This window comes from Thalia democratica, chromosome 7, assembly GCF_965202585.1.
Source record: "Thalia democratica chromosome 7, ktThaDemo2.hap1.1, whole genome shotgun sequence".
Taxonomy (NCBI): domain Eukaryota; kingdom Metazoa; phylum Chordata; class Thaliacea; order Salpida; family Salpidae; genus Thalia; species Thalia democratica.
This window is the reverse complement of record NC_139171.1, coordinates 2,876,111-2,898,505: the sequence shown is the minus strand read 5'-3', so window position 1 is coordinate 2,898,505 and position 22,395 is coordinate 2,876,111. Positions and strand designations below refer to the sequence as shown.

General features: G+C 25.4%; 2 protein-coding genes across 3 annotated transcripts in view; one reads left to right on the top strand and one right to left on the bottom strand.

The window, feature by feature from the left end:
- Nucleotides 1-462: 462 nt before the first annotated feature.
- On the bottom strand, nt 463-4,812 carry LOC145840940 (uncharacterized). The gene is made up of 6 exons (XM_082948296.1): nt 4,746-4,812; nt 3,016-3,276; nt 2,267-2,674; nt 1,852-2,005; nt 1,303-1,389; nt 463-769 (listed from the first exon to the last, which is right to left on the bottom strand). The coding sequence occupies exons 1-6, from the start codon at nt 4,774-4,776 to the stop codon at nt 469-471; spliced, it is 1,242 nt and encodes a 413-aa protein (XP_082804422.1). The 5' UTR covers nt 4,777-4,812; the 3' UTR covers nt 463-468.
- A 9,141-nt stretch (nt 4,813-13,953) lies between these two features.
- Nucleotides 13,954-22,395, top strand: part of LOC145840411 (uncharacterized) — a 45,947-nt gene continuing 37,505 nt past the window's right edge. The window contains exons 1-5 of one of the 2 annotated variants that reach the window (XM_082947665.1): nt 13,961-14,060; nt 15,133-15,168; nt 16,243-16,308; nt 17,522-17,653; nt 18,845-19,003. In XM_082947665.1, the coding sequence (XP_082803791.1) occupies nt 13,988-14,060; nt 15,133-15,168; nt 16,243-16,308; nt 17,522-17,653; nt 18,845-19,003 (466 nt within the window). In that variant the 5' untranslated portion in view covers nt 13,961-13,987. Of the gene's footprint in view, nt 14,061-15,132; nt 15,169-16,242; nt 16,309-17,521; nt 17,654-18,844; nt 19,004-22,395 lie in introns of both variants that reach the window. The other variant, XM_082947666.1, reaches the window with a different exon arrangement.

Genomic DNA, 22,395 nt, shown 5'->3' with positions numbered 1-22,395 from the left:
AATAAATAAATACACATAAAATTTAATTCTAACTATTCAAGCCCAGACTTCTAATATAAATAAGATATGTTTTCCAATCAATCTGACAAAAGTTTTGTTTAATTCTAGTCATGGTTGTTATAAGTAATTGTTTTGAAATTTTGAAAAATGTTCATAAAACTAAATTTCACGCATAAAAACTTAACACAAACAAATAAGTGTTTGAACACTTTTTTTAAAAAAAGAAAAAAAAAACAGACGAGTATTTTAAAAAGTTCAAATTTTATTGACTTTATTTTTAATCATTTTAACTTTGCCAAACTAAACGTAATGTGCAAAAGTTGTATTCCGTCTACTGAAAACAATTTAAGCTATTATTAGCTTTTTAGAGAAAAAAATCTTTTTTTTTTTCAAAAATAATAATAATCTTAGTTTGAATGATCTTTTAACAAAGTATACATAACAAGTGTTTCAATAAAAAATAATTATTTATCTTTTAAAATTTCCAACCCCGTACGCGGTCGGAACCCTCCTACTCCTCGGAGGTTTCTCGATCGGGGGAATTTCCCCTCCCGCCGGTATTTCCGCGTAAATTTGGTCAGACTCCTGTTTGGTCAGTGGCGCCAGGTAAGCACCTTCACTTGAGGGTTTTCCCCTCGCAGTTCGGGGTTGCGGAATTGGGGCGCGGTGGGTTTGCGGAGTCGCGGGGATTTCCCTAACATTCGGGTTGCTGTCGTGGGGATTTTTGTTGATGTCGTCTTCGATCGGGGTGTAGAGCTCGTTTTTGGGCCTGTTTTGAGTTTAACTTTTAATTGAAACATTTTTATTTTAAATTTTTAGATTATTTTGAACAAAGAAAAGTTAAACCGGCTAACTTGATTTTTTTTTTGTTTAAACAAAAGTGGATTATAAAATTCATTAATGTTTATCCTAATTAAATTAGTTTGCTTACATTTATTTAAAAAAAATCTAGTTAATAAACCAGTAGATTACTAATTAGTTATAAACTAAATTTTAAAAGTAAATATAATTTATTTCCTACAAAAACTACGTTTGTGTTATTAATTAGATAGTTTTATTTGTAATAATAATAATAATCTAGTGTACTACACTGATTAATATTTACTGTATTTAAAATAACTTAAACTTAGAATAACGAAATAAAATAATTTTAAAATGCAATACTTAATAAAAGTAATACAACTTAATAGTTTATAAAAACCTGTAACTTTTTATGCAAAAATGGAAGTTTTTGAGTCAAATTAGTAAAAAGTTTGTAAATCTTCCACGTATCATGGTTTGTAAAATTTATTTTAAACTTACTCATTTGGCTCATCACAACTTTTATTAGTCATCTCATAAACTCTGTTTCCTTGCCAACTAGTTCTACTCACTTTTCTACTGCGACGTCTAACGGTTAAAAGTTGTTTAGACACTTATTTAAAAATAAATTTTATTTGAACTATGTAATTTAGAGATCTTTCATTAAAAAATTCAAATTATTTCAAAACATTTCAAAAATGAAACTAAACAAACTCATATTAATAAGCAAATTAAATGAATAAACTTTTCTTAATCAATGAATTACGTTTACTATCTAGTTTTAAAATTGTAAAACTTTAAAATGTGATAAAATTTTGAGTTGAATAACTTTTAGTAAAAATAGGCAAATAAAAATAAACTTTAATCCAAACAAATAAGAAAAACAACCGCCTTGAAAAGTTTTGGTTTAACAAAAACTTTCTGTAATAATACTTCTATTAAAAACCTTGTTTAAACGAATGTTTTTATAACTTCAACAAATTACTACAGAAAAAAAGGAAAAGCTTTTTCTACTAACTACTATTAATTTTAAATACAATTAAAACAAACTTTTTAGTGAAGAGAACAACAATAAGCAGAAGTGATACAACAAATAAAACAGTTCCAAGCACTATGGAGAGTGTATTTGTATTCGCATTTTGTTGGTATGGGTCTAAAAACCTGCTATCTTTTGTTTGGTTGTGCATTGCTAGTGTGGATGTTTCTTTAAATTTATTTTGTTGTTTTATGAAATTTGCATTGAAAAAATTTAGTTGACATATCTTTTATCCTAAAATTCGTGTTTGGTTTCTATACATGTTAGAAACATTTATTTATCATTGTCTGAAGTTCAGAAAATCTTGATTTGACATTTTACTACTTTTATGTTAGCATAAAATTGAAAATAAATTAAACTGAAAATTTTATTAAAAAAACGTTGATTAAAAATTTAATTTAATTTGATAAGCAATAAAAAAACATTAACTTGGTCTATCTGTAACTTTTTCCTCGCCATTCTCCGGAGCATCCCCCTTTGTAGTAGTTACAGACGTTGTCGGCTTAATTTTAGTAGTCGAAACACTCTCAGTACTTTTAACGTCCCTGCTCACAACAAACACCGAAGGCTTTGTACTACTCTCACTCTCGGTAAAACCCCCTTTTGTGGTACCATCGCACTCGAAGAACTGGTAGTACACCACAAACTTCCAGCTGCTATATGGTATCCTGAACGTAAAATCTTCCTGATCGGGTACCCCGTACGTGACGTCACGAGGGCAGAACCTCCTGGATATTTGGGAGGAGCAGGTACTTCCCCTGACCAGGTGGAAGCAGTTCGTTCCGTATTTGTAATCCTGACCAGCGTCGTAAGGTTTCGTGTACGGGAACTTGTTGCCTGTTTCAATATAGGGGGTTTTATGTGATTTTTTATGTGGTTTTGTAAAACATAGTGGGGCTATAATATAAAGTATTTCGCTCGTTTTTAATAAAAATTTAAAAATTAAAAGAATGCAAATACTTTCTACCGAGTCTATTTACTCTTACTTTACGTATTGTTTTTTATTAAACTAAGTTTTTGTTTTAGTAGAAAGTGTTTAGTTTTTATTTTTACAAGTAAAAAAAATTACTACGCATTCGGTCTATTTGCTATAAAAATGATTAACAATTTCAAACTTATGGATTACATTGATGAATATGTATATTATTTTGCTCATAAATATACAAATAAATTCAAACCTCCTGGCATTATGATGTCTTGTTTACTTCCACCCAACTCATTAGCGTACACGACATTTACCGTCATGACAACGCCTCTGTCGACATCTAGCGGTCGAAACGTGTACTCGCATTCGAAATCGTTGGTCTTGGCGAACCCGAAATAACCTGAAGGTTTGGTGTCCACTAAAGGTATTCCGCTCTGACACTTGTCCTTGGTCACTTCCAACACGCTTGCACCACGGTTCATGCGGCCATCGGTGGTCCAAAGACAAGATAGGACTGAAATTTGTAATGTTTAAGATAAAATATTCATTTTTTGAATAGTTCATACAACTGCGACTAAAAACTACTAACTGAAAGTTGTAGTTTTTTATACAAACAAGCTTGGGTTTAATTGCGTACTTTTAAAAACTTCAACCTTAAACAACCTTTAAATGAAAGACAAGCAAGTTTTTACAACTTTTATTATTACATGTAACTCAATTCACTTTGTTTGTGGTTTTAGTTAAATTATAAAGTTTGTAATATTAAAACATACTTACACTTTATAAGTGACTCAGCTCGTTTTACTTAATGCTTGTAAAAAATGGTGTTACTTTACAAAATATACTCTAAGATCTACCTAAAAAAATCTTTTAAATCTTGTTTATGTGTCTTGCTATTGAGTGTTTAAAACTTAGTAAAATTATACTTATTATGACCAAATGCTAAATACTTATGGTTTATAAATAGAACTGTTTTTACCCTACATATATAGTATTTTTTAATTACAAAGGCAGTCATTTTACGAAACCGGCTAGTATAATACTTACTATTATAAACCTTAAGTTAATTCGTATGTCGTATTGTTTTTAAAATCTACTTTTTAAGTCGTTGTATTTTATCAGAATTCAAACAAATTTTATTTATGCTTCAAACATACCACAATATATTTTTGTAACACAGGACTTTGTTACGTAAAAGAAGACGATTAAAATGTTTTAAAATCTTAAACTTTTATAAGCAGATTACGTTGATTACCAATAAAAAAAGTTTTTATTTTTTAATTTAAATTGCACAACTTTTTATTAAAAACACTTGCAATAAAACTGAAGCGCATAAAGTTAACTTCTTGAAGTACTTAATTAAAAAATGACAGACTTCTAGCTGACGTTCAGAATTAGTCAGGAAGCTTGAATTGCGGACTATATGAAGAAAAGATACCTAATTTGTATCGGAACTCATGCTAGAATTTGGAACCGTTTTTTTTTTGTTTCATCACATTACACCTTACGCCTGTAACCTTTTTCTTCTAGTTTTAACCATTATTACACGCACCATTTTTTTACAAATAAAAAAGAAAAAGCAGGACAAAATATTTTTTCAGTGCATATAACTTAAATTACAAAGCAAGCTTACAAACTAATAAAGAAACGAGTTTTGGGTATAATGTTATAGTTTTTAGGTCCGGAAAATTCTGAAATTAAAATTTTACAAACTCAAATGCAACAACTCTTAAGTTATTTTACTACTGCTATTAAAAAACTAGTCTGGTACTGTTGTTTTGTAACTTTTAAGATTTTCTTAACTACCAAAACTTTGAAAATCAAAACAAAAAGCTTTAACTAAAGTAAAGCAAGTATAAACTAAAACACATATTTTTAAAACGTTAAAAACGAGTTCTTTGATGTTTTCAATATTTTTATAGTATAAAGCTAAGTGTAAAAACAAATCATAGATTTGACAAAAAATAAACATAAAAAACTTACCAAGAATCAAAACTTGACTAACTTCAACCATATATGCACTGCTTGAATTTTACTAACAAATAAAGACAGTTCAACTGTAAACATAAACAACTAATTATAAATTACTCATATATGGTGACCGCAAGTGCTAAACTTACACAAATTTTATTTGTTAAAAAAGTATTTAAAAGTAGCACAACTAGTTTTTATTTTTTTATACCTTAACAATTCCGTTTTATTAATAAAAAATTGTTCAACAACATATAAAATGTAAACCAGACTTTCATTAATATAAAAGAAATGAAAGTTTAGAAAAACAATTTTAAGCCAATATTTAGTCATATTCCTAGAAAACAACTCATATGGTAAAAGTTCATCGTGAAACATGTAATGACACGATTATGACGTAGTAGTTACGTAGTTGTGACGTCATAAACATGTATTTGTTGTTTTATACTATTTATTTTACTAACTTCTCACATAACTTTTCTTTGTAACTAAATCGTTTTCTCCCTCGAAATATTTTTTTCAATATTTCAAACTGCTTTAATTTAAATAGACATTTCTACTTTTACAGTTAAAAGAGAAACAAGTTAAATTTTTTAAATATAATACATTATTCTAATTTTAATTACTTAAGATACTTGCAAATGCGGCCCGCAATGTACTTATCAGCTAAAGAGATACTTTTTTAAACAAAAAAAATTGCATTAAAAATATACAAATAGACTCTTTTTTTGATAATTACTGTTTACTCATTTTTTATGCTTATTTTATCAAATTAAAATTCAAAGTTTGAATTTTAAAAAATTCAAAATTTTACTCGTGACAACTTTTCTAAAAAAATTGGCCAACTATTTAATGCCCTTAAATTAAAATAAATTTACTTAATTATTTTTATTTAAAATGAAATTGAAATTATAGTTGAAGTGTTTGTACTGATTTCATCTTACAACATGATTACTTATTATTGTTATAATAAATTGTCCTTTTTTAGAACATTTAAACACTTTTTATTTAGCTGATTGTTATTCAAATCAGCAAGACTATTTAATCTTGAAAACTTAATGAAAGTTTAAAGCATGTTTTATACGTTCCTAAATGTGTGTTAAAGTGTTTAAGAAATATTGAAAACTACAAATAAACTAAAATAGGTATTGAAAATAATAATACTTCTTACACTTTGATTATTGTTTTAGTTAGTAAACATGGACGATTCCTTAGACTGGCAGCTGTCTAAATTGCACGAGAGTACAAAGTTGCACGATGGGACAAAATTCCACGAGTGCACAAAATTGCACGAAGACAACTTTGCACGGGTTAATTTTTTTGATTTTTCTATTAACTTTATTTTTTTTTACTTTCACTGTTACCCCTAACCCTTACCCTAGGTCGGTAGCTTTTTTTTAATTTTATCTTTTTTTTTTATTATTTTATTTGTTTTTTTTATTTTTATTTTTTTTTTCTATCACTGTTACCCCGAACCCTTACCCTCGGTCAGTAACTTTTTTTTTTTTTAGTTTATTTTTTTTTTCTGTAATTTTAATACTCTCATGCAAAAATGTAACTCGTGCAAAATCGTCTTCGTGCAAATCTGGTTTCGTGCAATTTTGTCTTTGTGCATTTTAGACCCGAGCTACCTTAAACTGTTTTTTTTTTGGACCGTAAAAACTAAACTTAAGATTCTTATGTCATCATTTTTAAGAGAAAACTGTTCTATGTAAACTATTTTGCTCCTTCTTTTTTACTATTTTTTTTCAATATTCTGTGTTAAATTTAGAAATTTTTTTTGGAATAAATTTGTAGAAATGAAGTAACATTAGTGTTTAACTAACACCTTGAAAAAAACTGTAAATGGTTTTATATTTTAAGTTTGTTTTAATAAACACAAGCAAAATAAATTTAGTTTAAACCAATAAGCTGGCACTAATTTGCATTATTTTTCAAATTAAAGTTTAAATATGTGTAAATAAAGTGCAGAACAATTCAATTTCTAATTATTCTGATTTGTTGTGATTTATCTCTTTAAAAAATAATTGAAAGCACAAAAAAATTATCATCGAAATTTTATTAATTAGAGCTAACTTTTTTTTTGAAATACTACAAACATTATTTCTTAAACTGACTAAATACTTAAACTTTAAACAGACAAAATGTATTTAACTTCTTTCAAATTATGTATGCCTAGAACTTAAAAGAAACATTACTAATCATCTAAACTATTATTCATAAACACTAATGCCTGGAATTTAAAAGAAATATTGGTAATCATCTAAATTATTATTTACTTAAACATATGCCTATAACTTGCAGGAAATATTAGTAGACATCTAAATTATTATTTACTTAAACATATGCCTATAACTTGCAGGAAATATTAGTAGACATCTAAATCATTATTCACTTAAATTTTTGCCAAAAACTTAAAGGAAATATTGGTAATCATCTAAATCATTATTCACCTAAATGTATGCCTAGAATTTAAGGAAAATATTAACAGTCATCTAAATCATTATTAATTAAATACGTGTCTAGAACTCATAGGAAATATTGGTATTCATCTAAATCATTATTCACTTAAACATATGCCTACAAAGAGGACATGTTTTGTTGTCAGCAAACCATTCTTTAATACAGACTTGACAGAAAGCGTGCCGACCATCGCAGTCGAGACGCATCATAAGTCTACCGATTTCAAAATTTTCCATACAAATCGCACACTGATCACCAACAAGCGACTCATCAGCTGTGAAGTGAGTGAAACTTTGGATCGTTGCAGTTGGCAGACCTGGGCGGAACGTATCTATCTTCACTACATATTGTTGTTGAAATCTTATTTGTTTTTTGTCCAGCTCATACAACAAAGTATTAATATGTTTATTTTCACTTTTGAGCTTCCTTATTTTGAGCTGCACATTTTCGATGGCCTCTTGTCTCCTACTCCTCTCAAGTTTTTTACCCGAAACCTTCAGACTTTTGTTAATTCTTTCAATTGCTTGCCTCGTTCGCTTGTATTCAGCAACTCTTTTTTCGTTCGCATCCAATCTCGATTTGAAGGAAGCAAAATAAGCGTAAATCGATTGGATAACTACAATCGAATATTGCTCAACAAATTGCAACTCAGTGAGGCTGTTAAGTACATTTTCCCACGTTTCGAAAATTTTTTGTAATTTCTCGGCGTCCATGTTCCAAATGTTCTGTTGTATGACAATTCAAAAAATGTAAATATTAAAGTTATGTTTTGGTTCAATGTAAGTTTCAGGCTTGTACAGATATAAGGTGACAAATTGTTAGAATTTTGTTTACAGATTCTAACTATAAAACAATATTTCGCCCTGTAGAGCTGTTCGTTACAATTTAAGATGAATTTAATTTCAATCGCTCATAAAGTTATTAGTTTTAAACTCAGTTTAACATTTTAAATATAAGAACTAGAAAGTACTTGAAAAAGCTTTACTTTAATAAAACTTCAAAAGTAATATAGTTTTGTCTTGTTTTATTTAAGTAAAACAATTGGTTCCTAAGTGTATACGATAAGATTAAAATTAGAACAGAGTACAAAAAATTAACTCAATAAAAATTATTTTTTACTCACCTCTGTCGCATTGGTAGGTCTTTGATTGTTGTTTAGTGGTGGATTTTCCATAAAAGTAACTTTTATATTGTACAAACCTATACAAAACTTATTTGATTAGCAATACAACTGATAAATGCCCTTTTAAATCTTAGATAGTTATAATTACAGACACAATGTGTTTAACTTCTTTTAAAGTAATAAAATTTAACACCAACAAGTATTTAGTTGGAAAGTTTAAGTCCATCTATCTATATAAAGTTTAATTTTTATAAGTTAAATTTCAATTTTGCATTCTAAGCTCTTAACTGTCTTAGATGAACACGTTGTTTTAAATCGATGATTTTTCTTACTAAATTCCTAATTTAAACAAATTATTAAAAACAATTAAAAGTACTTAAAATTTTACAATACATTTTATCATACATAATCAAGGCTACTACTTTTCAAATCCAGCCTAAGAATATTTAAGGAAATATTATTTTTTTAACCCTTTACAAAGCTTTAGTATGGATAAAAGAGCTTCAGTAAGAATAAATAACAAATAGTCAAAACAATTGAACGGTTTTTTATCAAATATGAGAAAAAATAATTGAAAATAGCATTACACTTTAAAAATTAGTATAAGCTGAATTTCGCATAAAAATTTCAAATAATTTATAATGATGTTTATTATACTCAAGTATAATTTTAACTTTTAACAAAATATATCTATTTTTTTTATCATTCTTTGATACAAAAATGGTTACCCTTCTATAGAGTAGATCTTGAGTTACACCAAATGAGAATTCACCTGTGCTTGAGATTAAATTGAGTTACAAGAGCCAAACATTTCTAAGTTAATGTAATTTAGTTTTTCTAATTAACTAAATTACAATAGGACTTTTCCTAAGTTAATGTTTCTAAAAATCTAGCTAGAAATTGAAAAAAAAAAACTAATTTGAGTTATGTAAAAACTACAAAAAATCATGATTTTTATTAAAATTTAAATTATTTTAAGTGAATTAAAAGTAAATTCAATTAACTCAGGTGCTAAACAAAACACGCAAAATGTATTTATTTTTTCAAACTTTAAAAACTGAAAAAGATTAAATTTAAGTGAGTTAAACAAAAACTATGACATATGATTATATTCAGTTTTTGAATATTTTTAAATATGATTTTACTTCTTTTTTAATAAGTTGAGAAGGCATAAAAACAGCTAACCAACATTGTAATGATAAATATGTTATTATAAAATAACAACTAAAAGTATTACTTTTCACTTATTTTTTAATGTAGTCACACACTCATAATAACATAAATTTTTGAGTTAATCATAAAAACTACTTCGGAAACTTCAACTATTCCTTAGTTATGTAAAGTTTATTTATTTCCAAAATCAGTCTTACGTCCTATCTTGTTTTTCTTTGCTTAAGTACTTTTTCATTCCAAAACTAATTCTGATTAAATTGGTAACTAGATCTATTAAAGCAATAATTATGAATACCTGAAAATATTAATTTGTAATACTTCATCAAAGTTGCTTCTTTCTAAATCAAAACGTTTTAGTTTTCAGAAAACAAATAAAGAGATCTCAATTACTATATCTTAAACTATAACAAAAATAAATGAAATAAGATAGTTCAGCTTGGATACTGAAATATTCAAAAACAGAATAAAACAGAACTAAAATTATAACTTAAGATAAAAACTCATTAAAACTAGCATAAGAATTATAAAATACCCTGTAAGGTATGAATTTCGCATAAAAATTCCAAACAAGTTTAAGTTTTTAGAACTGTCCTAAGTAAAAAGTTATACAGCCACTGTTTAGAGCAGGGTTTCCCAAAGTGGGCCAAGTGGCCCCCTAGGGGACCATGACAGATACTCAGGGGGCCAAGAGCAGCAAAGAGGAAGAGGGGGGCCATGAGCAGTAAAGGAGCCACAGGGGGCCATGAGGCCATAACATGAAACTTACACTAGACATTCTCGAGGTGCAGATGAAGAGCAAAAAAAAAATTTAAAAAAAAAAAGGTCTTTGGTGTTTTTTATCGTAGTTTATGAGTAATCTTGTTGAAGGGGGCCATTGCTTTATTGCTTTTTAATTTTCTATAAAGGGGGCCATTTGCAAAACAGTTTGGAAACCCTGGTTTAGAGTGTAACTTATTTAACTACATTTTAGTTTTTAGGTGATATTTTTGTACAATCACTTTTGTGAAAAAACATTTTACATGAGTCCAGCATGATAAATAGTTTCATATTGTCTAAAAAATTATTTTAGCATTTTTCCTGTACAAAAGCTTTAATTTGTAGCCCTTGAATAAGTTTACTAAAACTTAATACCATGTTTTAGTTAACTAACTAAATGAATATTCAATTATTTGAGTTCATAAACAATATATTAATACGCGCAACATTATATCAAAACATTCTAACTTAATATGCTAAAAATGTTCTTACTAATTTTATCAATAAAACTACAAAAAATACCAAAAGTGACCCATGGGTTTAGGTCACTTAAATAATAACTGGTATGATCACTTGAAAAGTTATAATAAATAACACACCTAGACAAATAACCACAATTAATTTTAACTTTAACTGTAGTAAATCCTGATATGAATAATACGTAAAGTTGTTCAATACTACTTATACTCACTAAGCTTGATTTTTGGTGGTTATATTTTATATTGAAGAACATATCAAATACTAAAAATAAAGAACATCATACTATAGAATATATTTTAGATGCGGTCAAAACATTTACACAAAAACTAAATATTTCAGAAATGTATTTTAAGATTGTAAAACTAAACCAAGAATTAACTGCTTTGAATTTAAATCAAAAAACTGCTTATAAGAAATAACACTGTTTAAGAAAGAACTTTACAATAAACAATAAATAATACAAATATTTACATTTTAGTAGCAGCAAGGTGGTCTAGAGTGTCTGTCACTTCCCAAACTCAGTAAACATATATCTGAACATAGCCTAGAGAATATTTCAGACTCATTTTCTCCTAGCTGTAACTTTTTTCTACATAGTTCAGTATTTAACTAAATGGAGCGGCAGTGTAACTGGTATTCCATAACGCAAGTACTTACCAATATAATACTAAGTTTTCCAAAAAAAAACACTTAAGAGTTGTTTATTGTATTGTTTGTTATACGTGATAAAGTTACTTAAATCACTGAATATCTAATTACTATATATCGTTTGAAAAAGGACTTCAATTCATCTTATCGTCATAAATGCAAAATACTTCCGCAGTTTAAACTAGATTTAATCATTATGGACATAATTTTATGTTATAGATTTATTGACTCAAAAGTCATGGAAAAAGCTTTAACTGTTTAAACTTTTAATCTTATTTTAAACTTGATAAAACTTCTACAAAGGTTAAAATTAAAAAAAATTATCAATCAACGTTTTATATTGTAGTAATAAGTGCATTGAGAAACATGTAAGTTATAAGACTAACAAAAGTTATTCATATTAAATTTGTAGATGCTTGTTTGTCCTTAGTAGTTTCAAATACTTTTGTTAAAAAAAAGCATGTTGTATTAGAAAAAAAAATCATATTGATAAAAACGAATAAAGAACTTTAGTTCGACAGAAACACTTTATGAAAATTAGAGATCTGGAAAAACTAGCGCACTGATAAAGCTGATTATCAGCAAAGGTTATTTTTCTCACATGGTAAATTGGGCGAAGTGGTAATTTCGTGTTGGTTTGCAGCTATCAAACAAGGAATTGAAATTTGTTTGCAATTGCATGCACTCAACAAGTGTATATGTATAAATGAAGTAATTTTACACTTCAAGGCTTTATTATGAATAATAGTTTTAAAATTCTTAAAATTAATACTATGCAGTTGACAATAAAAAGAAATTTGAATAAATTAAATGTAAAACAAATGATACTTTTATCATTTCTGTGTGGCCTGATGGCTTTGAAAACTCTCTGAGTTGAATGTTGCAAGATTAAATTGTTTGACATGTACAATAAAGACTAAGTTTTATCCTTTAAGCAAAAAGTGTGTAAAAATAAATTTTAACAAGTATACAATAAAAATCAATAACTTAAATTAATTAATTTCCTAATAATCAAAAGCTGTTTTTGACATTCAAAGTTAAATAAAAAATAAATTGTATTATGGGCCATAATGAAACCATAGAAAACAGTTAAAGTGAAATTGATTAGTACAAAAAGCATCACTTAATGCAAATCTAATGTCCACAAAAATGTAAATTTGTTCACATAAAATTAATCAAAACTACACTCTGTCAATTCAATCATAAATTTAACAACCCAGCTATGTATTGTACTGAAACAATAATGTTTTTGAAGGATGTTGGTATTACTCATAAATAGTTACCTACTTTATTTAATTGCAACCTTATAAATACTAGATACTAATCAGACAAGACAACTGAGTTAATGAATCCATTTTATAAAATGAACCACAATAAATAACACAAACACTAATTTTCAAAAATACAAGTTGCTTTTATAACTTGTATGAACACTTGAAATAGTATTAAACTTAACAATAACCAAGTTTCATTGAGCAGTGAACTATAAAACACTTAAAGAAACTTGAACCTAACTCAAAAGATTTAAAACATTCAAGTATGATCTAAATATTTACTTAATAATTCAACAATGTTAGAAAATCAACATACAAATACCTTAGTTTTTATACAACTCTATCAGTAGGTACTTTACCTACACAACAACAAATAAAATCTAAAAAATAAAATTGAGTTAACTTTACGGTTGAGTGCATTTGTTTGACTCTCCATATTCAAAGTTCAAAACATAGGAAATACAGGTACATGCAGGATTTAATTACATTTTTATTTATTCATAAGTTTAGTTAGTTTTATAGCACAGTTATTTCTACTCATTGATTTTTATGGTAGAAGACACCAGAATTCCTCTTCAACAAGGTTTATTCAGTTGCATTAATTTTTATTAAATTTTACCTGATGGTCACCATTTTAAGCAACTAATTTCATTGTAGAACTTTATTAAATAAACGTTTCAAATTAAGTTAAATTGATTAAATTAAAGTATATTTGTTTTTTTATTTAACTGTTGCTTTACAACCTATGAGTTAATGAATTTATATATTTTATCAATTGTGAATTTTGTTTTAGTATACTTAACTTAAAGCTGAACTTTTTTTGTTATAGAATGTTTATTCTTAATTTTTTTTTTTAATTTTGTTTTGACCGAATTTTCTAAATATTGCCAAGGAACATTTCGTGAAAATTTTAGGTAGTTATCTCAAAAAACGTAGGAGAAGATTTTTAGTGATCTTAGTTATTTGCCGTTTTAGTTTGCTCCTCCCATAAGGAACCTATTGTTGCCTTTGCCTTTGACTGGCTATGTCTCAAAAACTATTTTGAGTTTTTCAAATCTGTAAAAAGAACCTTGTAGCTTAGTAAAAACTATATAAAATAGTATCAAATTATGAAAAAAGTTTTAACCCCCCTATGCCCTTAAAATAAGTATTTATGCTTAAAAACTTTGAGAATATAATTATGAAATGTTTAAGTATTTTTTATTGAAATAAAGGTGTCTTGTGATTTTTAAGAAGAAGAAAATTGAATTTTTAACATAGTATTTTTAAGTATAAGAAACTTGAACATTTTTTACAATGTTACAGAGTACAAATAAGTTATTCTTAAATGAATAGTCATGAATGGAGATAATAACAACCTAAACAACAATCTAACCATACAAATGGATCATTTCGATTCTACAAAGCAGAGTAAGTTGCTATTTATTCTTTAAAGTTCTACAATGAAAAAGTTTGTTAAATAGTTTTTTTACAAGGATAAGTATGTTTTTTAAGCACTTTTTTATTTTAAAGAAGAGTAAAACACTTTATGGTGCATACTAAAACTTAAATTGAAGCATTTTTCATAAACTATGAGTCTGTGTGGTAAGTACAAACTTATCTATAAACTTTAATGTTTTTAAGCCCCTTTTTCAAGAAACTTGAAAACTGTTCTAGTTTTTTCATAACTTTATATAAGAGTAAAATATGATGTAGTTTTTTGTGTTTAAAACTTTATGATAAAAAAAAATGGTTAATCAAAAGTTATCTATAAGTAGTAAACGTTTAATTAGACAGACATTTTTGAAGAAATCATAGCACATCATACTTTTCAAATTTTTTGAGTACTAAAAACTTTTAAATAATGTTTTTAGGCATTTATAGAACAAAAATGATAGTTTACAAATGAAGTAAATTCACATTTTTTCTCATTTTTTTGTGGTCAGCGCACATGTTCTTAAGGCTGTTGCAGCTTGTTGCTTTGAGTTGTATTTTATAATTATATTTTTGAATTATTTTAATAAAGTTGTGTTTGGTATTCAAGTCATAGAGTTCAGAAGTGTAGATATCTTTCCTGTAAAATTGTTTTAATTTAAATATGAAAAGTTTAATTAATGAAAAAAATATTAAGGTTGAATTCTGCTGATTTTAGTAGTTAAAAGTTGTTTAAGCAAGATTTTTTTTGTATAGTAATTAGTAAACATATCTATTGTACAAATATAATTATTATTGATTTACTTTAAAATGAAATCTTTCAAACCTGTTTTTCTTTTATGAGGACAAATCTTACAAAATTAAAATTGTAGCTGGATTTAATAAGTTTAAGGGTTATGCCTAAATATTTTAAAAAGTCTCAATTTACAATTAAAAAGATAGTTTCCAAGTTTTAGACGGTAAAATTTTAATTTTAAATATCAAACACTCAACTTCGACCCTGTATTCTGTAGATTTTTAATAAAATTTAATAAAAATACAAATTAAAACTTTGCTGTGAAAATTTAAGGCCAGTGTGAGAATTCTGCAGTTTCAACAAAAAATTGTACGTTTACCTGCTTGTCAGCTTGCAAAACATTTTAATTTCTCTGAGATTTAGTATGTTTCAATTAACAAGTGTACTGTTGAGATTTGAAAAATTAAAATAAGTTAATAACAAATTATTCCTTAAATTTTTTTATTTTATTTTATTTTTTAAATCAATAAAGCTATTTTTTATTTTCTTTTTAATTTAGCTTCTTAAGGTGTATTGCAAAAAAAAAACAAATTGTTGTTTCATTATAAGCCAGTAGCATAAAAAATGTTTAAGTTTCCAATTTTGCTTAGCTTTTTTATTATTTTTGCATGTATATAATTTAATTAATTTTGATACAAAAATTTCCTTTTGCTTTTTGGATGAGTTGAGGTAATATAGAGTAAGTATTTATAAAGGCTAATAAACAAGTTAAAAAAGTTATTAATTAAACATCATTTTATTGATGTTCAAACATTAAATAAAAAACTATAATAAATGACAAAAATAATACATTGAACTAAAAGTATAATTTCAGAAATAATGCTTGTCTTAACAAAGAGTCTTTTTTTTCAGTTAAAATAGTCAGAACAAATCCAATTTTTTTTACCAGAAAATACAATAATTATATTAAAAATAATATCAGGAGCTTTACTTAAGAATGAAAATAAACAAAAAGTAATTTGAAGAATGATTAGTACAAGAATAATGTTTAAAAAAATATGTCATGGGAAGCTTAGCTAGAGAGTGAAAAAACAAAAACAATTGAAAAATAGTTTTGGGGAATGATTTGCTTGAAGAATAATGATTATAATTTATTTATTTTTGTTTGACATAACCAAGTTTTATGCTAGCTTTATATATTTACTACTTTACTTAATATTATTCAAGTAAGTTTTTAAATACTAAAAAAAAATAATTTTTCAACTTAGATAAGTTATATTTAAAGAAAATTTCTTTTAATAAAGCTGTTAATTGATTGAAACGCAGCTAAATTTTCTATCATTTTGAAACCTTAGTATATTAGTAATATATAATATTTTTTTATGCTATTATTTTACTGTGTTATTTTATATTATTTTGTCATAGCATGTTTATTATTTATAGCTCTGCAAATGCGTCTTCAACAGAGAAGATCCAGACAAGTTCTGTGCGAACAAGGAATTTTACCTCGTTAGTAATTAAATATTTATTTTAATATATTAAGTATTTAATATTAAGTTCTGTGCAAACAAGTAATATTACCCGGTTAGTAATAAACTTGTTTTAATTGAAGTACTATATGTTTGTGCTATAACATATATAATTTAGTATTACCTTATTATTATTTAATAATTAATACTATTTTGTTTTGTTAATTTTTTAGAACTTGAGATAAACTTGTATTAATTACTAAAAATGTTGTACTTATCATAGTATACAAAGATTACTTAGTAAAGTTATACTTTCTTTAGCTGTTATATTTTCATTATTTGTTGTGTTATTATTTGCCTTTAAGTTTCTGTTTTTAATGAAAATAACTTTCATTTCAAATATGGCACAAAGCTTTAAGTTTTAATTTTTAGTTTAGCTGCATCCATTTAGTTAACTTCCAGACAAAAGAAAAATCAACTCATAACTTTTAGAAAGAATCTTTCTACCTTTAGAGCGGTTTATGATTAGGATAAAAACATTTTAACTTTTACCAGAAAACTTTAGTTTATTTGTAATACTACTGAAACTGAACCTTACACAGTTTTTTAATGTATTAAAAATTTTCAATAAGTAAATAGAATATCATAAACCAAATTTTATTTTAGAGTTTAATAAATTCATTTGTTTGTAATTAAAGCAAAAAGTAGTTTTATTAAAGTTTTTTAAATGTAAACTTAATGTTGGATAGTTTTTAAATTTAAACAAATTATTAAAAAGCAATTTAGCTAATCACCAATCAGTATTCAGTTAATTTGATAACATCTAACATAATTAGTTTTGTAACAAATTTTCCAGCATTTATGTACCTTGTAAAAATTCCATATGAAATTTAAACAACTTGTTTAAAAATTGTTACACAAATTAGCTAATTAGTATTGAAATAGAAGCTAATTAAATGTAACCTTTTCTATGTTCTTAATAGTTCAGAAGTGGTAAAAAATTCTGGGTAATAATTATTTAGTTTGTTCTTTACAATTAAATGCATATGCAAGAACTATGCATAAAGATTAAGTAGATATTAAAAATGTTACAGTATTTAAGTTTATTTTATTTTAAACTTCATCTAAATATTTGTTAATAATTTTTTCAAAGCATTAAGTGTGCCAGGGAAGCATTATATTAACAATCAACTGAAAAAAATTAAAAGCTCTGATATTAATATACAGTATTGTTATTAATTAATTCTTCACAGCTTTAAGTGTACCCGGCAAGCACTACATGCAGATGCAGCAACTGAGTAGAAAGATGGCTGAAGACAAATTGAATAAAGCGATTCAGAGAAGACCTGGTAGGCAGTATCTCGTCGACAAACATATACTGGAAGGTTTTTGGATTTTAATTTTTTTTTATTAAATTTTTTTTTGTTTATGTTTATATTTTTATTGAAAGCAGTATCTCGTCGACAAACATATACTGGAAGTTTGTTGTTATTAGCAATTTATATTATATATTATTTTGTTCAAGTAGATATATTTTTACAAAATTAACTTGGTTTGTAAAACTAAAAAAAAAAAACAGTAAAATATCATCAATATAGTTTTCTAAATAAAAAAAGTTGTCATTATCAAATTGCTCCCAAATTTAATTCTGAATATATTTGTTTGATAGAGATAGTAAATTTAAAAAAAACTTACTTCAAAGTTTTTAAAATAATTTCCAAACGTATAAATAATAGTTATCTAAGAATATATGCCAGATGTCTTTCTATTTTTTCCTGTAGGAAGAGGTTTATTTTTATAAAGTTAGTTTTGAAAATTAAACTGGTCAAAAAAAAAATTTTATTTACGAGTTTGTTGCACCATATGTAAAAATATAAATATAATTTATTTCAATAGTTGTTAGAGCATATGCACTAATAATTTGTGTTTAATTTATGTTCTAACAAAAATAAAAAGCATCCTCTGAAAATAATTTATCAATAAAAATAGATATAGAGTAGTATTTTTTTCAAATACCACACATGTTATGTTTTCTGTGTAATTTTTCAACATAAATTTTTACTTTTAATTAATTTGTTTAATGGTTTGTTATGATAAAAAATAAACTTAGACGATATTTTAGTTAAGAATAAATTAAAACACATGTCACAAAAACTACCAAGAAACACAAACATATTTATTTCAATAAATAAAACATCCTTAACATTTGTAAAAACTTTATTGATTTTGTTAATAACATTTTAACAGACATATAAAATCAATAAATGCAAGTAATACAAGTAAAATTAATTAAAATTTTTAAAAACAAACCACTATACTTATCTTAATTTATTAATAAAAAAATAAGTTCTTAAATTTATTTGAGAGCAGTGAAACGCCTTTAGTCAGAATAAAGTTTTGACACAAAAACATCTGTGGTAATAGAAACATATGTAGAAAATTCAACAGTTTTATTAGAAAACTGAGTACAACATAATAGTACTTTATATTATCAACAGAGACGGACATATGATATAGAGTTATATGACATATAAGAAAGCTAAGTACAAGATAATAATAGTTAATTTTATCAACAGAAACTGACGTGGCAAGCTCGATAGTGGCCAACCAGAAATGTCTGAAGAAAGCCAAGCTGGTAGACGACCTCAACGAGAAGATTCAGTGCAGACCTGGCGTCATTGAACTTGTTGAAAAGAAAATCATCCCCGCTGACAACATTCAGAATGCACTCAGAGGTTTGTTGTTTTGTTTGATTAATTATTAAAAAAAAACTATTTTTAAAATGCCGATAATATTCAGAATGCGCTTAGAGGTTTGTGTTTTGTTTGAAAATAATAAATAATAATAAAAAAAAGTATTTTAAAAAATGCTGACAATATTCAGAATGCACTCAGAGGTTGATTGTTTGATTAAAAATTGATAAAACGGAGCATAAGCAAGAATAGTATTTATGATTTATTTAGTAAGTATCTCAAAAAAAGTAATTTGAAAAAGCTTATAATATTCAGAAAGAATTGAGAAGTTGGTTGTTTTGCTCGGAAATAACGATTAATAAAACGCAGTATAACTAAAAATTATTTGAAAAAATTACTAATAGTATGCAAGCTATACTGAGAAGTTGGTTGTTTTATTTGAAGAAAATAGTTTATAATAAAATATCCAAAAATAATATGTTTCTGATGTTTTATATAGCAGGAAAGTAGTTTGTAAAAATTTGTTTATATTCAACTGAAACAGTATTTTCAACAATATTATTATTTATTATCAACCATGATAATTTACGTAAATTTAAAAATGTGAAAACAAGCAGAAATATCCTGTCAAAATATTGTTTATATATATACCGGCTCATATATGTTCACTGTAAACACTTTGTTGAACATGGCTCACGGTTTAAAACATAATATTTTTAAAGTAAAGTAAATATAAGTATTAGTAGTTTAAAGTTCGTATATATTACGGTAAAAAACACTATTTAAAGTATTTAAGATTTTTTGATGCAAATATGTAGTTTCTGAACTATAGTGTTGAAAAGGTTTTTTTATAAATTTCAAAATATGTTTAAATTCCCGCTTAGTTGTTGTTGAAATTTATTGTTAAATGTTGTGTTTTTTCTGTTACAAAGTTTAATTCAAACCCTCAGTCATTTAAATTCTGATTGATGACTTCCTAAAGTTTAATTTTTACATTCTTTACAAAAAATATTCTTTTTGATGAGTTTTAGACATCTGTTACAAAAAAGATAAATAAACAACTTATATATAGTATTTAACTATAAGTCAACAAAAAGTAACTTACAATATTTTCTTTACTTAAAATACAAGTTACTAAAAAGACTATTTAAATCAAAACTTAATAAAATTGTAGAAATGTTTGTTAATATTTATTTTCAAAACATTTTTTAAATTCCATTGTATTATTTTAAAGGTTGTAAAACCGATAAAAGTATTTCAAAATTACATAAGAAATTATTAATGTCCCTGACGACATTTATTAAATCTCAAAGTGTATTTATCAAGTATTTGAATCAGATATTCCTGAGAAGATTACACATTATTTTTAATTTTTTCCTAGAAACGTGACCTGTAAAGTTGTTCTTTGAAAGTTAAGTAATACTAAACATAGGAAAATATTTTTAACATTTCATTAATAAACTAATTATAGTTGATATAAACAAAGATGTTCTCAAACTATTTTTTCAAATTGTTTCTAAACATAAAAAATGAATGTTTTTATTTAGTATATAAATCTTACTTTAAGCCTTTAGAATAAATACACAAATATATCAAAGAATACTTATAACAATTATCAAAAATAAACCACAACTAAGTTTCAAAACAAAATTAGTTTTTTTATAAGAACCTTTATAAAAGATTTTTATTTATTTCCAAACCCTTTAAAAAATCTATTAGGTTTGAAATTATTTTTAATCTTCCAATATTTCACTTTTAATACAAAACTTATATAAGAATTTAAAAAAATGTTTATAGCACATTCAAACATTAATCTCAATGATAAATCCATTAAAACCATTAAAAGGCACTCAAGAAAATCTCATAGTTTAAAAGATTTGTAAAATAATCTTAAGTAGTTCGAGTACTTTGACTCACAATTCAAAAGTTTATATTTCATAAACTTTTTTATATAAATTATAAAATTCATAATTTTGTAGAAGTATGCTATGTATTGAAAATATCTTAAAACGTCATCATTATTTTTTTTCAGTGTAAACTTCTCATTTTACATTTAAAATATTCAGCTTTTAGTTCTGATGCTAAAAGTAAAACACTAAGTGATATTCATATTAATGTTTTTAACCGTTTTTCAAACTCGTATATATTTCATTAATTAATTTCTATGTAAACTATTAGTTTAACAATTATTTGTTTAAGCTAAACCACTCTGTAACTCATGTAGTTTTTATTTCATTTAAAGTAAAATTGATTTACTGCTCCTGAACTTTTAAGCAGAAAATTTGCTTTTGAATTACACAAGTTTCAAGACACAATAGTATGTTACTTTTTCATTTGAATAAAATTCTTTTTAATCATCATTAAAAAAGTGACAATAAAGTTGTTTACACAAAAACTTCACCGGAAAATGATGGACTATTTCTACGCCTTGTAAAAGTTTAGTCTTTTAAACCACCAAAAATATATTCTAATTTGTCAAAAAGATAAGGTTTTGCTTATGAAAAAATAACAAAAAAAGCTATTTTTAGAAGTTTTATCAACATTTATTTTTGTAACAATGCAGCTTTTTTTAAACATGTATTTTAAACTTAGATATAAAAAATACAAATACCACAAAGTTTGCTACATAAAGTTAGAATTTTCTAAGATTATAGTTTTCTAATTATTCAAAAAATCTAACTTAAATGCATGAAAATTAATCAAAAAGTTAATTATTTTTTTAAATGACATGTTCTTGAGAATACAGAAGTTTTTCAACAAAAAACAGTAAAAACTTGAATAAGAACCACAAGTTTAACAAAGAAACAATTTAAAATTGATTAATATTTTCTCAAAACCTAGGTAGACCCGAAGAAAGGTTAATAAAAAATATATTTTTAAAACTTTTGCACAAAATGTTTTCTAACAATACAGCTTAACACATGGTCTCATTCTGTGTTTTATGTAAACAAAAAAGCTGACACCCAATCAAATTTATTGTCTCTAAATTGCATTGAGATGTCTTCTTTTTAAAATAATAATTTCATTTCATTTTACCTTTTGTCTTGCATCGATGCTTTAGTTTTAAAAGATAGTTGTTTAAAAGGTTTTTTGTAGATATGATAAAAATATTCAATCTTGTAATTTTTTTTCGATCATGTAACTTTTTTTTGAACACTTTCGTTTTGTTAAAAATACAAGTGTTTGAAAACAATTTATTTGGGTACTTATGTAAATTAGTATTAAAGAAAGTTTAAAAACCAAACTAATCAAATCAACTTATTAATAATATTAAGCTTATTTATTACTTGATCTTTTAAAATATATTTTAATATTAGATAATATGTTAAACAAGTGCAACATAAGACATTTGTTATATATTATAGAGATTAATATAAAATTACTTTAACAATTTTAATACAACCTATAATAATCTTTAATTTTATTTAATGAAA

Bases quoted from the DNA above. Each gene is read 5' to 3' on its own strand.
- LOC145840940 (XM_082948296.1), bottom strand. From the start codon at position 4,776: ATGGTTGAAGTTAGTCAAGTTTTGATTCTTG. The intron at 2,675-3,015 runs GTTTGAATTTAT...ATATTGAAACAG, and splicing joins AGACATCATAATGCCAGGAG to GCAACAAGTTCCCGTACACG. The intron at 2,006-2,266 runs GTTAATGTTTTT...ATAAATTTAAAG, and splicing joins AAAAGTTACAGATAGACCAA to AAACATCCACACTAGCAATG.